The sequence below is a fragment of the Dipodomys merriami genome, unplaced genomic scaffold, assembly GCF_024711535.1.
Source record: "Dipodomys merriami isolate MVZ:Mamm:240054 unplaced genomic scaffold, mDipMer1.0.p SCAF_17, whole genome shotgun sequence".
In the NCBI taxonomy this organism is placed as follows: Eukaryota; Metazoa; Chordata; class Mammalia; order Rodentia; family Heteromyidae; genus Dipodomys; species Dipodomys merriami.
Window position 1 is genome coordinate 373451 of NW_027203048.1, and position 18472 is coordinate 391922.

The 18472-nt window shown below is 39.4% G+C and overlaps 1 protein-coding gene and 1 pseudogene across 1 annotated transcript in view; one reads left to right on the top strand and one right to left on the bottom strand.

The window, feature by feature from the left end:
• Nbas (NBAS subunit of NRZ tethering complex) overlaps positions 1 to 18472 on the bottom strand; it is a 285029-nt gene that overhangs the window by 212990 nt on the left and 53567 nt on the right. The window contains exons 10-11 of the mRNA XM_070025017.1: positions 13920 to 14058; positions 3692 to 3760 (exon numbers count right to left, since the gene is read on the bottom strand). Of these exons, the coding sequence (XP_069881118.1) occupies positions 3692 to 3760; positions 13920 to 14058 (208 nt within the window). The remainder of the gene's footprint in view (positions 1 to 3691; positions 3761 to 13919; positions 14059 to 18472) is intronic.
• LOC138828992 (sperm-associated antigen 7 pseudogene) lies at positions 4678 to 5341 on the top strand (annotated as a pseudogene).

Consider the following 18472-nt stretch of genomic DNA (forward strand, 5'->3'; position numbering starts at 1 on the left):
TAATCCTGTCCAACCTCAGTTTGTCATTTTATAGTGTGAAAAAGAATGAACTAAATATTAAATGGAATGACTACATAGAAAAACAAACTCCTTTTTAAAAGCACTAATGCTTAAAAGGAATATGATTTAAAAGGCCAACATGACTGCTTTATTAAACTTGAATGGTAAAATAGGCCAATCTGAGATAAAGCATAATTAGTCACTTGGCTATCTTAAGTATAGCACATCTTCACTTCGGTTTCTTCCATTTTCCAACTAAGGTTTTAATAAACAGCCAACTGCAAGAAGTAAGGAAACGGCAGTGATCTCAGGAAACCTAAAACCAAACCCATGTTTCTAGGTGAGAGAACTAAGGAAGCCATTTGTCTTGAGGCTTCAGTTTCTTCACAAAAAAATAGGCCCATAATGCCAGAAACAAAAACTTGCTGTGAAAACCCCTGCTTATGAGGAAGTATTCACAATAAGAAGTTCCTTTCAACTCTAAAATTAACAACACTCAAAATCTATGAGCTATAATTACCTTTGGGCCAAGAATCTCTAGGTAAGATAACAAACCCAACATCATCTTTACTGGGAAGTACTGGTTGTAGAATACAAAACTCAAAACCTTTTTCAAAAGCCATAAGAATTCTGGTACAATGTGTCACAAAAAAAGGGGTGAAAGTACAAGGAAATGAATTGCCTTTCCTTGTTTTTGCTCAACCACAGAGGATCCTGACATGAGAAAAGCTGTGTTTCCCCACAAAAGAACCAATAGCAGTGGTCAAACATCACACATCTTGGACTTCCAGGAGATGAAAGAAACAATGGGAAATGGTCATTTATAATGATCAGATTTATACCTGTCTATTAATATACAAAGTGAGCTAATAAACAGCTCCTCTTTTCTTTCTTTTTTTTATTGTGAAAATATCATAGAGAGGGGTTACAATTACATGGGCAAGGTAATGAGTACATTTCTTATCAAGCATTGTTGCGACCTCTTTTGTTTCCCCTTCACATCCCTTCCCATCTTCCCCCACCTCCCACCCCCCACCAAAGTTGTAAAGTTCATTTTTCGACATAATGTCTTGTACATCTCATACCTACCATATATGATGCAGAGAAAAGTCATAAGCATCTAGCCCCCAAATAATTCTTATTTCAATTATTAATGTAATTATATTAGTAAGTAAAATCAAACACCTACAGATTCTATAGCTCAACACACTGGTGTGTCCCACTGTGATCCTCTCAGGTATTTCCCATACCTGGGAACATACTACCTCCAGAACAGAGCCATCCCCTTCCCCTTCCTGCTAGAGGTCCTCTTCCTCCCTTCAACATTCATACCAAGTAACAAACACCTCCAAAGCTGAATGCTTCTTCTGTGTTTTAGTAGTTCCCTGTACTACGTTAGAAGTCAGTCATAAAACACATGATACTTTCTTGCTTTGCTGCTCCTTCAAGGCCTGTCTTTCCACTGTCTTCAGGGCTCTTTGAGGAAGTTCACTGCAGTATAATCATCTATTTATTCTCAGCCCTAGCATTGTACCTGGCTCAAGTATATGATTATTGCCTGACTGAAATTAAGTAATACTGAAATTCCACCATCTTGTTTAATTATATTCAATAGACCTAAAGAACCACAACAAAACAAAACAAAATTCTCTTAAGTTTGTGGAAGACAAGGAGCTACTTATTATTTAGAAGTCACTACAGAGAAAGGGAACAGGTTCCAGGGAGAAAGGCAAAGTGACACCTCTGAGTTCTAATATGGTAATCTAAAGAACCACAGAGGCAGCAGAGCACATTATAACAGAACAAACTTCAATGCAGTGGCCAAGTCATCTAGAATTGCATATGTTTCTTTGTCTGAAAAATGAAGACAACTCCATAAAATAACTAAAGAACTAGATACCAGTGTCACTAGGATTCAAAATGAAAGAGACTTTCTAGACACAGGGAGGAGTGTGAGTGCTCTACTACTATCAACAGACCCACAAACCCATCCAGAACATGTGACTGTGCTGAAGTCAATGACAGAGAAGTAATTAGAACTTAGAATTTACAATATATTCAATACATGCAGCAACAGAATTCTCATTACAACTCCCTTATTGGTTTAGCAAAGGAATTGAAAAAGGAGAAAAATGAGGCTATTTGGTTCTTCCCAAGACAGGAGTATGATTTGCTATTTAGTTAAGAGTCTCAGAGAGAGCAAACTTGGCCAGCTCCTCAGAGGCAGGGCTCGCCTCCTGAGCCACGTGCATTCACAATGCAAGGGCCCAGCTCCATGCCATGGACCACGCCACTCCTACCACGTAACAAAATGAAAGACACCGGTAACCAAAACCACAGATCATTCTTGGAGCATCAATAATCTCAAATGTGGGAGGAATTTTTCCTTTAATTTTACAATTTTAAAAAGAACAAAGAAAGTAAATCAGACTTTGCTGAGGCAAAGAGGGAGAACCCCAGCAGGAGAGTGCATGAGGATGAACACGCTCAAACACTATACACATATATGAAAATAACGTTATCTCAAGAAGGGAGATTTTAAGAAGGGATAAGGGACAGTGAGGGAGGTTAATGTAATGCATAGTACACATGTAGGGACATGTCACAATGAATATATGTAATATATGCCAATAAAAAATCTTTTTCTGTCTACTTTTTTATTAGCATCCATTCTCTGAACAAGGGAAATTTCACTGTGATGGCCTATGTATGCATTGTGTGAACCCTGATCAGACTCAACATCTCCATCACTCTCTACATAATCTAAAGTAACTCATTGTTTCACTTCCGCATATGTATATACCTATTTAAACCATACCACCTTCTTCACCCTCTATTTGCCCTACTTCGTCCCACTGGTGCCCAAACCCTAGACCTATTTTTCATTTTCTTTCTACCTTTCTTGTTGTTGGTATAAAAATCACTCCCAAATCCTCTGGAGGAACCGTGCATTTTCAGATTTTAATCTTTAAAATAATTTCAAGAAAGTTATGCTCGCCTAGTGCCAGTGGCTTGGGCCTATAACAGTAACTACTCAAGATGATGAAATCCCATATACTGCTTGGTAGAATGGGGACTTTTTTGTACAACTACTTAGGGATAATTAAAAGAAGAAGAAGCAAAAAAGAATGATGATGAAATCCAGAAAATCATGGTTCAAGTCAACTCAAGTGTGAGAGACGCCATCTCCAACTAAGCAGTAAAGAACAGGCTAGAGGCATGGCTCAAGTGGTAGAGCATCAGCCCAGCAACTGAGCCAAGCAAGCACCAGAACCCAGTATGAACCAAACAAGCAAAGCTACTCTTAACACTTGTTTCCCTTCTGGCAAAGAAAAAAGAACCTCATATGGACAAAAAAAAATTCACATGACTTTTAAGATAAAATAAAAAAATTCACATATGCATTGCTTCGGAAAAATCCTTTAGGATATATCATCAGACCATAGGTGGACTAGGTTCATTTTCTAAAATATAATTTTTTTAGTTTAGATTGATATACTCTAAAATGCACAAATTTTGAGTAAATACCTCTACAAATTCTTACGATTACATATAACTATATTGCATATAATTATGAATACACCTATATGAATGTTCACCTACTAGAATGTTCATGGTTTATTCAACTTTAACCTTAAGGAAATCAGGAGAAAAGACTTTCAAAATGCAAGATGAAGCAAATTTGTGTTACCTGTTCTTGTCCCTGGCGACTGTAAAACTTGACACTTATCATCCTTAATAATCCCAGTGTCTTCGGAACCTGAAAATACATAGGTATCATATGAAGAAAGTTAGTTGAATAGTTTCTTATATGTCTGTGGTCCTTTGATCATGAAATTCAAAATTAATAAATCCTATTATTTAGAAAAATAGTTAAGGAAAGCACCGTTGGGGTTAAGGGTGTAACTAAGTGATAGGTCACGCATGTACCAGGCCTGAGTTCAATTCCCAACACCACCAAAAAAAAAAAAAAAAAAAAAATACAGTTGCAAAGGACTTAATGTAGATTATGAGGCCTAACTGGCCCAACCCTAAACTCATTTTCTAAAAAAAAATCACCAGCTATCAAGGACTGTGGTTAAGATTCTCCTTTGTTTGGGGTAGAATGTGGGGGGAAATCACCAAGTAGAAAAATCTTCTAAAATATATCCATGATCAAATGCTTTTCAAAGTACATCAATAACAAGTCTAGCACAATTTATGCAAATTAGAATCTACCACAAGCTCTTCTCAAATGAAGCTGTCCCAGGTTACCATTTTATCCTAGCATCACTGTGGAAAAGTCTAAATTTAAAACAGAAATTTTATTATTAGGAAGCGATTCTATACTTAAAATACCAGAAAAAAAAAAAACTCAGTCATTTAGAAACAGTTCACATAATGCAACCCAATTTTATGACTAGGTTTAAGAAATATACTTACAAGAAGCAAGGAAAGAAGATAAATGTAACTTTAAAACTGGAAAATAGGACTGAAGGCACGGTTCAAGTGGAGGAAGGGGCAAGGCCTTTGGTCAGGGGAGGGGTACTGGCAGGAGGAAGTTAAGGCAACAAGGGAAAGAGGATGAAGGTGAATTGTGTTGGAAGTAGTTTGCTTACAAGTACAAAACTAGAACAATGTAATGTGCTGAATATGTTTTAATTAGTGGGGAGGCCCCCCCCTCAAGACACTCCCAAGATGGCAGACCTATTAGCCTCCAACCTGAGCAACATGAAGAAGCCGCCCAGCCTTGGTGACCAGGAGAGTCGGCACAACGCCCAAGAGCAGGCTGCCTGCCTGAAGAAACTACAACAACAAGACAAACAACAGAAAGTGGATTTTAATAAAATGATGCAGAAAGAGGTGTCAGATTTCAACCAAGACCGTGGGTGGGGATCAAGAAAAAGTTTCTGTCTATGAAGAAGACAGAGGAGAACATTACTACACAATGTGGTGGAAGCTGCAGGCCTGACGTTCTTCTTCCAGAAGATGATGACTGTCACTGTTATGGTCTTCTTTTGAAGCCCTCAGATGAAGGAAGAGCTGGACCCTAGTCATGAGGAGGCACGGGACTCCAAGAAGGCTGAAGAGAAGCAGAAGCTGAAGGAGCTGGTCCAGAGGCAGTAAGACCTATGGTGATGAGCTCAGCCAGACAAGTACAAAGTACAAAGACAAGTACAGCCATCTCATTGGCAAGGGAGCAGCCAAGGAGTCAGCCCACAAGCTACAGGCCAACAAGACCTATGGCCATGTGCCAGTGGCCAGTAAAAGGTACACATACTCCATTGAAGAGGCCATGAATGAGATCAGAGCCAAGAAACATCTTCAGCAGAGTGGGGAAGAATTGCCAACTTCCTCCTAGACATCCCACCCAGGTCGCTTTGGCCTCTAGGGCAGAACAAGGGATGAGAAAGGACAAATCTGTTGTTATTAGAACCCATCCTGGAACCCCACCTCCGAACTCCCTTCTACCAGCCAGCATTCAGGTTGGGGGAAGCAGGTGTTCCTTTTGTTTTGATACATACGTGATGTGTGTGTCTGTATATGTGGAAGAGAGTGAATGGGCAGGTAGATATTTAATCTGTATTACTTTGTTCTCCTTGGGATACTTTCTCGTGGGGCTAAGGTTACTTTACATTCAATAAGCACTGTTTGACAAGAGAGAAGAAAAGAAAAGAAAAGGAAAGGAAAGGAAAGAATAGAAAAAGGAAGGAAGGAAGGAAGGAAGGAAGGAAGGAAGGAAGGAAGGAAGGAAGGAAGGAAGGAAGGAAGGAAGGAAGGAAGGAAAGAAGGAAGAAGGAAGGAAGTGGGGAAAGGAGGAAGGGAGAGTGACAGTAGATAATGTTGATTGGGATACATTGCATACATGTGTGAAGAATGATGAAACATTTCCCTTGTTCAACTAAGTAACATAAGCTAATAAAAAATAAAACAACAAGCTGGGTGCCAGTGGCTCACACCTGTAATCCTAGCTACTCAGGAGGCTGAGATCTAAGGATCACAATTCAAAGCCAGCCCAGGCAGGGAAATCTTATATCCAATTGAACACCAGAAATCCAGGATGGCACTGCGGCTCAAAAGGCAAAGCACTAGCCTTGAGCTAAAGAGTTCAAGAACAGTGCCCAGACCCAGAGTTCAAGCTCCACAACCAACAATCAATCAATCAATCAATCAATATATAAATAAAACGAAATAGACTAAAAAAAATTACTTATGAGTTTGAGATAGGTAAGAATATCTCAACTGGAATTTTTAAAAAGCATAATTCATATAAATGTAATTGAGAATTGAGCTTCCCAAAAGTTAAAAAAAATGCTATTCAGATAAAATGTAATAAGTTAAGAATTTAAAGAAAATTAGAAAGCTGGAAAAACAAACTACAGACAAAGAGAAATTATTTAGGTATCATATATCTGAGATGAGACAATTAAATCTGAGTAAACAAAAGACCAAACCAAAATGAGTAAAAATTTTGAATAGATATTTCATAAAGAGCTATACAGAAATCGCTAATAAAATTAAAGGATAATCAACATCAGTTATAGGGAAATGAAAATTAAATGCACAGTAAAATTAAACTATACATCTGCCAGGATGGTTATAAAAAAAAATGAGCAAGGGTTGGAGAGGATGCTTAAAACTAGAACCTCCCACACTGATGATAAAATACAAAATGGAATAATAGCTGCTTCAGAGAACATTCTCAGTTCTTGTTTTGTTTGAAAATGTATTCATGGGTTGGTATGGGGGAAGAAGGATGAATATGGTCAAAGTATACATGTACAAAATTAGAACAAAGAAGTCTGTAGAAATTGTTTCAAGAAGGGAAGGGATGAAGGGCAGTGGCAGAGGTGAATTTGATTCAGGTCCATTCTGTGCACAAATGTAAATAGCACAATGGCACTCCTTTGCACAACTAATCTATGCTAATAAAAATGGGGGAAGGGAGAATTTGGATGGTAGGGATGTAAAATAGTACACTGCAGAAAAGTTTGGTCATTCCTCAAAAAGTTAAAATAGCCAGGCACTGGTAGCTCATATCTGCAATCCTAGATACTCAGAAAGCTGAGATCTGAGTTTTCTAGTTCAAAGCCAGCCCAAGCCAGAATGTCCAAGAGGCTCTTACCTCCAAATAACCACCAAAAAGCTCTGAGTGGAGCTATGGCTCATGTGGTAGAACACCAGCCTTGAATGAAAAAGCTAAGGGATAGAGTCCAGGTCCTCAGTTTAAGCTCCAGTCATAGCAAAATAAAATAAAATAAAATTACCACAGCCAGCAAATTCCTTCCTAAATCATTGAAATGATAATGGTAATTTTGTGCTTTATAAATTTTATCCCAATTTTTCAAAAAAGAAAAAAGGGATGATAGTGGCTAGTTGAGGTTTAAAACTTCACTATTACAATCTCTGGGTAGCTAAAGGCAGTTAACAAGCCCCAAGTTCAAACCTCAGTAATCACTCAAAAGAAAAGCCTTCATGGGTATTCAGGTACACACAAGTGACAAGGTAAGGGAGCCTGGTTCCAGCTATCCCTCGTCATAGTTCACTGTAGCTCAGAGTTCACTGTACCTATTCATAGACATAGACATACCCATATCTCTATATTCCTCGTACTTGATGCAATGATTCCATGTTGAACAAAGGAACAAGTAAAACAATCTCACACAGAGAACACTAGCATTGATTTGAAAACACTGGCCAATGCATATATTAAATTTCATTCAATCTTACAACCTAAACAGCCTTGTGTGAGGCAAGCATATATGTGTCTGCAGCATTTCTCAGTATTTACTCAAAACAACATCCATAAGCAAACATTACAAGGAGATTGGAATAGATCAGTATCTGCCACCTGACAAAAACAGCTAATCCTAACCTCCATTATGCTGAAGCAAGGAGGGCTTTGTTAGGATGACTACCTTGCAGGATACATTTCAAAGTTACTAACAGAATTAAAAGACATTTGCAACATTTCAAGAAGCTAATCTTTAGGCGATGGGCATCCAATTTGCAACTCAGTATTTGTCCCAACTTATTTTGCCATGGCACAGGCACTTTTCTTTGAAAGACTCCAATATCAAAGCCTCAGGCCAGAGAGAAGGACCATCCATAGAGAAGAGCTTCCAACTCTATTCAAACAAGAAGCAAAGCAAAAGCCTAGTGAATATAAAGGAGCCAAGGGGCAAAGCTTTCCTACCACATAAGAGTGCTCTGTGTCCTTCACTATCCCAGGCCCATCTCTCTGTTTCTCTCTCTCTTTTTCTCTCTCTCTGTTTCTCTCTGTGTTTCTCTCTGTGTTTCTCTCTCTCTCTCTCTTCTCTCTCTCTCTCTCTCTCACACACACACACACACATCACCACCACAGTATATTCACACCTTACCCACCCATTACTGTTCCCCATGTCCTCCGTACTCATCAGCTGCTTTCTTTCTTTTTCCCTTGCCTTCAGTTTTGACAAACTGTACAGCTATAGAAAACCTCAAATGACTCTGTGAGGAACTGAAGCGCGCCTCTCAGCTGGCTGGCCAGTTATTTACACATTGTCACATTGGTGTATTCTCTCTCAGCATTCTCACCTGTGTTCTTCCAAACACCGTATTTCAACTAAAGTACGTGAAAATAAGCTACGGGTATCATACTGATTTAAGAAAGAAAATTCTTCACTCTCATTCCAATCTGCCTGATTTATCTCACATATAAAAAAACTGCAATGGGGCTGGGAAGGTGGCTCAGTGGTAGAATGCTTGCCTTGCATGCATAAGGCCTTGGGTTCCATTCCTCAGCACCACATAAGCAAAAAGAAAAAAGCCGGAAGTGGCACTGTGGCTCAAGTGGTAGAGCGCTAGCCTTGAGCTGAAGAGCTGAGGGACAGCGCCCAGGCCCAGAGTTCAGGCCCCACGACAGAACCCAAAAAACAAAAAAAAAAATAAAAAACTGCAAGATACATATGAAGTCAGCCAGCAAAATGAACACATTTAGTAAATTCCTACAAACAGGAAATAATGTGTCCACTTCTACAAACCACAAGTGTGGTGTTCTACATGTATAGATAACTCCTATCTCACCTTTTTTGGTGGGTTACAGTACAGTCAGAGAATAGGTTAGCTACACAGAGGGCTTCCATGAGGGAAAAGGTTCAACAGGAACTAGAAGGTCGATTCCATTTCTGACCTTCCTGTTTCAAGTTCCTCCTCTGTGAAAAGTAGCTAATAATAATCAACCTGACCTCCTTCCCTGTGTTCTAGGAAGAATAAATGGATAATAAACATTTAGAAAATAAATGGAAGGAAAGATACAAAGCCCAGCAGGACACAAGCTCAGCTACAAATAAAAGCTGATTTCAGGTCTGGTGTCATATAAACCAGCAAGTCAATCTCATCTCTAAAAATCCTTACTTTGTTGGGTTAATCACAATCATCTACCAGTATATGCCAAATGTTAAGAAAATGATATTGCAAGATTACTATAATTGCTAAAGATCTCTTTTTAAAGGTACTTCTTCATTAGTTCCTTTTCAACACCAATCTATTCATTGTCCCAGAAGACTATATTGAAATCAATATATGGGAAGAAAAGTAATAGGACAGATACATTCATTATCAAAACAAACAGCTTAGCACATCTGCTGTGCCACTTTAATTTCTTGGTTTCTTTTCTTGCTTGAAAAATACATAAATAAATGCCCCCTACCTAAGAAGCAATGTGCTAAGTACAGAGTGAATCTTTCCAAGTGCTTCCTGTGTGCAAGTTAAGCACATAAAGGTACATAATATTACAGGACTGCCAATAGGGCAGGCACAACTGGCAAGCACCAGTGTATAGGGGTTTTGTTGATTTTGTTTTTCTTTTTCCCTTTCTGAACACACACACACACACACACACACACACACACACACACACACACACACACTAATCTGCTTCACAATCCCTTTGAAGCTGGAAGGGGCCACATATTAGTTATGATAAATGAACAGAGATATTTCTGGTCTAAGATAGTAAAAAAAAAAAAAAAAAGTACACCTTTTATTTTTCTTCCCTTCCTACGGCCATAAACAGACTGTGGGGCCTTGGCAGATCACCCCCATAGAAAGAACTCTTAATCATTAAGCATCAATTAGACCAAGAGGCCTGGAGAGACACAGCTTCAACAGCAGGCTTTACCACAAAGAAAACAGAAATTTTAGAACTGTTTATTTGCTTGTTTATGTGATTGAAGTATTGCAACACAAGCCTAAAGGGGCATAGCTCTACACTGAGTCTAGAAGGTTCCCCAAAGGCTCATGAGTTAAAGGCTTGGTGCCACTGGAAGTGGAAACCTTAGATGATTCTAGTAGAAGGAAGTAGGTCACTGGAGCTGTGTCCTTAAAGGGGACTATCCTCTCCCTCTCAATCCTTCCTGTCCCCCCCCCTCCCTCTCCTTCTCCCTCTCCGTCCCTCACTCTCCCTACCCTCTTTTCTCCCCTAGCCCTGGTAGCCATGCGGTGAGCAGCTTTCTCAATACTCATTTCCACCATCAAGTATAGTGTCACAACAGGACAAAGCTGCCTTAGACTGAAGCTTCTGAAACCACACACCATAAGTTGTTTATTGAAAGTATTTTATCACAGTGATAGAGGGTAGCTAATACAAGCTGTGTCTACTCAAAACAGGAGCCCATAATTCAAATCCTAGTCCTGACAAAAAAAAACAATTCCAATAAATAATTATAGAACAAGTGAATGACTAGATGAATAAACAATACAAATGTAAAAAAAAAATCCACCGTGGTGATGAAAAACAGAACTATGGAGCTTCTGTGAGTTTGTACTCTCAAGTTCTTCATTTGCTAACCAGATAGCTCAGGGCAACTTAATTCTTCACTTTCCTAACTAACTCACCTAGGCTAGTCCAATTATCTATCTCAATGAGTGACTTAGGTGAGTTAGCACAAGTAAAAGCCCTCAGATTAGTTGCTAATACAAAACAATGCTTGAGAAATGTTAATTTCTAAATAAGGAAATACAAATAACTTGACTACGACTAGGTTGTTTTCAACCTTCTAAAATATTATTGAAATGAGACCAAGTTGATCTCAAAACACTTAATAACATTTATTACTTACAGGAAGTATTAAATTGTATTAGTATTAACTAACTATCCTCATTTAAGACACTATTTCTTGCCAGACCTGAGTGGCCCATGTCTATAATGCTAGCTACTCATGAACCTAGATCTAAAGTATCACAGATCAAAGCCATCCTGGACAAGAAATTCTGAGAGACTTCATCTCAGTATTCCTTTGAGGTATGGCTCAAGTGATAGAAGACCTGCAGAGCGATCAAGCAAACCCAGTAAGCACAAGATCCTGAGTTCAAGCCTGGGTATGGACAAGTTGTTTTGTTTTTTTTTAGTTACTCTGCTACATCCTTCAAAGGATGCACAACAATTAGAAACATGAGGCAGATGTCAATGGCTCACACCTGCAATCCTAGCTACTCAGTAGGCTAAGATCTAAAGATTGCAGTTCAAAGCCTAGCCATTCAGGAAAGTCCATACATTCTTTTTTTTTTTCTTTTTCTTTTTTTTTTTTTCTTTTTTTTGTCAGTTCATGGGGCTTGTACTCTAGGTCTGCATCTGGTTTGGTTCCATATCTTAGCTATGGTAAATAATGCTGCAATAAACATAGTTGTGCTGGTAGCTTTAGTGTGGTCTTGTTTGTAAACATTTGGGTAAATGCCCAAAAGTGGGATTGCTGGATCATAGGGGAGTTCTATGTGAAGTCTTTTGAGGAACCTCCATACTGCTTTCCAAAGTGGTTGAACGAGTTTACATTCCCACCAACAATGAAGTAAAGTTCCTTTCTGTCCACATCCCCTCCAGCATCTGTTGTTGTTAGAGTTCTTGATTTTTGCCGTTCTAACTGGAGTGAGGTGATATCTCAATGTTGTTTTGATTTGCATTTCTTTTATGGCTAGGGATGTTGAACATTTCTTCATGTGTCTATTGGCCATCCTTCTTTCTTCTTCAGAGAAGTTTCTCTTTAAGTCTTTCGCCCACTTATTTATTGGGCAGTTGTTTCTTTGAGGATTTGTTGTTGGGGGATTTAATTTTTTGAGTTCCAAGTATATTTTAGATATGAGACCCTTGTCCGTTGTATGGCTAGTAAAGATCTTCTCCCAATCCGTGGGCTTTCTATTGATCTTGTTAGCTATGTCATTTGCCCTGCAGAAGCTCTGCAACTTTATGCAATCCCATTTGTCCAACCTTTCTTTGATTTGTTGTGTTTCCGGGTCTCTATTCAGAAAATTTCGGCCTGAGCCAAGGAGACCTAGGGTTTCTCCTATTCCATCCTGTAATGTTTTCAGAGTGTCTGCTTTGAGTTCAAGGTCTTTGATCCATTTGGAGTTGATTCTGGTGCAGGGTGATATATAAGGATCTAGTTTAAGTTTTCTACATGTACTTAACCAATTTTTCCAGCACCATTTACTGAAGAGGTTGTCTTTCTTCCATTCTATTGTTTTAGCTCCCTTATCGAAGATTAGATGGCCTGTAGGTTCATTTCTGGGTTTTCAATTCTATTCCATTGGTCCTGAGGTCTGTTCTTATGCCAATACCAAGCTGTTTTGATTACTATGGCTTTATAGTAGAGTTTGAAGTTTGGTATTGATATTCCTCCAGCAGTGTTCTTTCCGTTGAGGAGCGTTTTTGCTATTCGGGGTCTTTTATTTTTCCATATGAATTTTTGGATTGCCTCTTCTGTTTCCTTGAAGAATGAGGTTGGAATTTTGATAGGTATTGCATTGAATTTGTAGATAGCCTTGGGAAGAATTGCCATTTTCACAATGTTAATCTTTCCAATCCAGGAGCATGGGAGGTTTTGCCATTTTTTAAGTTCTGTGTTGATTTCCTTTTTTAAGATTTTAAAGTTTTCATCATAGAGGTCCTTCACTTCTTTAGTTAATTCCTAGGTATTTTATTTTTTGTGGGGCTATTACAAATGGAGTTGCTTTCCTAATTTCAGCCGTACTTTTCTCATTGTTGGCATACAGAAAAGCCATTGATTTTGGGGGATTAATTTTATAACCTGCTACTTTGCCAAAGTTTTGAATCAGCTTGAGTAATTTGGGAGTGGAGTCTATGGGATTCTTTAAATACAAGATCATGTCATCTGCAAAGAGGGAGAGTTTTATTTCTTCTTTCCCTATTTGGATCCCCGTTATGTCTGCATCTTGTCTTATTGCTGTAGCTAGGCATTCTAATACTAGATTGAAGAGAAGTGGAGAGAGTGGGCATCCTTGTCTTGTTCCTGAGTTAAGAGGAAATGGCTTTAGTTTTTCACCATTGAGTATAATGCTGGCTGTAGGTTTGTCATATATAGCCTTTATTGTATTGAGGAATGTTCCATGGATTCCTAATTTTTCCAAAACCTTCATCATAAAGGGGTATTGGATCTTGTAAGATTCTTATTTCTAATCAACCACCAAAAGGTCAGAAGTAAAGCTGTGACTCAATTGGCAGAGTACCAACCTTGAGCAAAAAAAGCTGAGGGACAGAGCCCTGAGCTCAAGCTCCAGTACCAGCATAGAAACAAACAAACCAAGAAATGAAAGAAGCCAGGCACTGGTGGCTCATGCCTATAATCCTAGCTACACAGGAGGCTGAGATTTGACCATCACAGTTCAAAGCCAGCCTGGGCAGGAAAGTCTGTGAGAGTCTTATCTCCAATAAACCACTCAAAACTGGAAGGGGCACTGTGGCTCAAGTGGTAGAGTGCTAGGCTTGAGCTGAAGAGCTGAGGGACAGTGCCCAGGCCCAGAGTTCAAGCCCCACAAGTGACAAAAAATAAAATAAAAAATAAATGAAAGAAGGAAGAGAGGGAGGGAAGGAGGGAGGGAAGAAAGGAAAGAGGGAAGGAGGGAGCAAGGGAGGGAGAAGATAAAATGCTGTAACTAAAGCTTACCGCAGTGACCTTGTCTCCACCATTAGTAACTTGCTTATAATAAGGGGATCCTGAGAGGACTCTCCATGCAGAAAGGCCACAGCTGGACGCCTTCGATATGCCCACTCCAGCAGTTTCACATCCACCAACCAGTAGAAGTCTAAAAGTGAGAAAAATAAAAGCAATGAATAAATTGCCAGTATGAACAAGATAACAGCAAAACAGAAGAAAATTAAATTCAAACTACCATTTATCAAACCTAGGAGATTTATATTTTAGATGAAACAACTAAAAATATTAATAATAAACCCAATGGTTTTTCAAGTGGAATTTCACCCTTGATTATGCAGAAGCAGGCTTACACATTCACGTACCTGAAACTCAGGAACTTGGAAATGAGAACAAAATGTTTCACATTGCCATTGCATATGGAAAAAACTGCATCAACCCCAGTAAGCAGTAGTAAACACATGGTTGGCATTACCCAGACACCACTGGGTTAACCACAATAGTCACCTGTTCCCAAGGACAGCATGGAGAAAGGAATGAGAGCTAGGAGTGCTCATGGGAAAACCATAATCAATGGCCCTCGGAACCCAGACTCCTGAGAGTTTAGAAAGGTATTAGGATTGGTTCACCTTTTTGCTTTTTATAATCCACTAGCAAAAGAAGACCAGACAGGACAGGACAGAGGCCCTAATATATACCAATTTAAGACATTACTGTGCAGTCTGCATTTAAACTAAGCTATTTAATAATGAGACCCAAACATCCATGAACTTGCATATGAAGTTTGGTTTGGTACATGTGGTTAGGGATCTGGGTCACTTATGTGGAAAAGAAAAAAGTTTGAAGGTAAAGTTAGGCACATTAATAGGATGACTATGCCAGTGAGCTACCTTGGTTCCCAATGGCAAGACAAAAGACAACAGCAGAAGGAGAAAGCCAAGAAAGAACTTCTCAATGGGTACATTCTTTTTTTTTAATAATGAACAGTTTCCACTATGCCTTGAAACTGCCCTCTGCCTGAGAGGACACCAAGTGCTTCCCCAGCCCTGCCCATGGGGTGCTGTCCCCACGCCATCTGCCACAGCCCCACTGCCTCAATCCCATTCCCACCACCACCACGTTCCTGCCATCACAAGGCCCCCACGTGCTACCTCACCACACAGGAGATTCGCCTTTCTGGACCACATTCACAGGAAACTCAAAACTTGAAATCGTTTGTTTTCCATAGAATTTAAAAGTAAAAGATATCACCTGGCATATCAAAAGACTGGCAGAATGATATGATCATATCAGGGGTAACTTTTGAACTCAGGGCCATCCTAATCCAAGGAATCTACATACAGGTGAATAGACATAAGGCTATGGGTAGCATTAACAATGTCAATGAAAGGAGATTCTCCAGGGTTCTCCAGGTGGGGCCAAAGTAATCACGGGAACCCTTAAGGGAAGAAGGAGGAGAGGAGGAGGCACAGGTCTAGGAGTCAGAGGGACATCATGAGAGCAGCCGCCGGCTCCTCTGCAGGCACACGGGTCATTGAGTCAAGGAACCCAGACAGCCTGAAGCAGCCAAAAACACCTCCAGAAAGAAACAGAACCCTGCGTGCCAAGTGAGACCCACTGCAAACTGCTGACCCCTAGGCGGAAGCCATTAGATCCTTTTTATGCCACCATGAATATTATCTTATTAAATCAGCCATACAAACTAAATATACTGTTTTCTTCCCAAACTCAAAATGCAGATGACCTATCAAGAGTCTGCTTCCACAGCAGCTAAGCTAACAAGATTTTTTTATTTTAAAAGGTACTCATCGCTAGTATATTGTTATAGATCTAAACATTTTAAACTATATAAAATCCTTCCAGGTTCAACCATGCAGCTTTGCCCAACTCAACATTCCCAAATCAGTCATGGAAATGGACTTCATTCACAGGAAGATAACTTAGCTTTCCCTCAAAGCCTTTTTCTCATTGCTTTCATGCATAGCTCTGACAAGTCAGTATCAGCAAAGAAAAAACAACAAAGTTTGAGACAGGAGCCATATATCTGAACTGTTTCTACTGCAGGCAAAGCTTTAGAGCTAAAACATCATTATCCTTGCCCAGAGCATTCATTCTGTTCAAATGATCCCGCTACAGTAATGTATCTTCCTAAATCATATTATCCCTTCCATCTAACTACCAATTTGGACACAATACAGAGGAAAAGAGAAAAACGTTAAGCACTTACAAAGATATAATCAGCAAAATCTAGACAATGAAAACACACAAAATAAATGCCTTGTTCCTTCAAAACAGGTACAAAATGCCACCCGCCCCATGCCTTGCAACACACACAGCACAAGAGTAACACAGTACAAGAGAAATGGAAAATAGAACAGATCAATGAATTTAGAGACAATACAATACAAGTCTGCATATTTTAGCAGGCTGGCATATTAGTTACATTTTTTAGGCAGTGATAATGGTGTCGTGTTTATTGTTTTTAGAGTCCTTGTTTTGAAGAAAAATATTAAAATATTTGCAGATGGCATAATATACTGTAAGGGATTTACGTTCAAATAATTCAAGGGAAGGACTGGTTTAGCTCACTGGCCTGAACTCCTGCTGAGGTAGTTAAGTACACTCATCTATTTTTGGATATGCTTCAAATTTTCCACAAAGAATTCGTTTCCAAAAATGTTTTTTCTAGGGTAAACTCTTTTGAAAATGGAAACAACACAGATACCTCTGGACATTTAAGAGTTCAAAGCAATCACGGTGGTTTTTCAAACGGAAAATATGTGATTCAAAAAACATCCCTTTAAAGCCCTATATGGCTTAAAACACTGTTTGAGAACTGGAGTTTTTATTATTTTAATTATATTTATGAACATATATACATGAAACTTTAAACTGCCTGACTGGTAAAGGAATTACAGCGCTGAGAACCCAGATTTCTGATCTTCTGGTCAGGACAGATACTTTCTCACTGTGAATTGTGTTAAGTGCTATGGTCATGCATAGATTGTGAAGGCCACAACATAAGCTCCATTAGAGAAATGCAGTATCTGTTCCTACCCTCTCCTCCATTACACTAGCCTGAAATTAGTGGAAAAGCCACTGAACCTCCTTACGTAGTGCCACAACAGACGCTATGGCAGCTTTGGCACGTTGCTATCCCACTGGAAAAAATACGTATGTGCTCATGTGGGCCGACAGGCCTGAAGGTTCCTATATGTGTGAAGGGACCACAGCAACGGGCTCCCAGAACAGGCAACTGGCAGCTATTGTGTGCGGGAAGTGAGTGTAGAAAAGATGAACACGGTACCCTGCCTGCATTTAAAAGCCTGCTCCCCAGTAGAAGCAAAGAAGGAAAGATATATGGTAGCATGGAATTAAGTTGCAGTAGATGGCAGTGACACCAGAGTCAGCCAATAAGCCAACCTAAATCTACTGAAGAGTTTCGTTTGATTATACATGCCAAGGGATATCAATACCAATCCAAGATACGAAGTTGTTCCATTGCTTTATCGTTCTACAAGATTTCCAGTGTGGACTAGGATGAATCTAAAAATGATTTTAAATGTCAAAATAAAAGCAGGTCGATGGGGGTACTTACTCAAGGAAATAAATGTTGTCCAGATGGTCATGGTGTTTAGAGGAGGCTTCCCGATTAACAAGGGTGAGACATGAAGAGCAATATAGTTTCCCTGGTAAAACCAGGGAACTTATACACAGCCACTTACAAAGAAAGAGAAGACAGCAGCTGCAGGCCCAACCAACAGACACAAACACTAATGTTTGCTGAGAGGCTTAGGAATGAGGTGCTACAGAGCCCCTGCTTCCCATGGCCTGTCTTCACTCTTGCCACATCCCACCCAGTAGGAGGGGGACAGGTAAGAAGGCAGGTCGGGGCACTGTAGGTAGAGGGAGGAGGGGGTCACACACTGAGTAAAAAGGACACAGAATGATGCTTAGTCAAAAATGTGGTAAAGGAAATCATCAAGAAAAATTTTCCAGGTGTATAAAAACAGAATAACAAAACCTATTGTCTGTTAAGAGAGAAGGATAAGAGTAATCAAAGAAAGAAACATAGGCCCCATGGTTCCCCTTATTTGTAATAACTAGTATATGTCTGAGACAAGCAGAAAAGGTCAGACAAGTTGATGTTAGGGGAAATGAACCCCAAGATAAGTATTCAAATGTTTTTTACTTTCATGTGATTGTTTCTAACATATTTATAAGATGATTTCTTTGTTGTTTTGTATGTCCCTCCCCCACGATATAACCCCTGCTTTCACTGTATTTGATGTTGGTATAATTTGTGGAGGGGAAGGGGAAAAAACAAATCATTTAAATAGGGATACAGGTAGACCCACTGCAACAATGAGATGTACAAGTCGTTATGTCGATAAAAGAACTTTACAACTGTGGTGGGGGGGAGGGGGGAGAGAGAAGGGAAAAGGAGTAATATAGGGGGGCAGGATATGGGAAGGGATGGGAAAGGGAAACAAAGAGGAAGCAACAATGCTTGATAAGAAATGTACTCATTATCTTGCCCATGTAATTGTAACTCCTCTGTATGG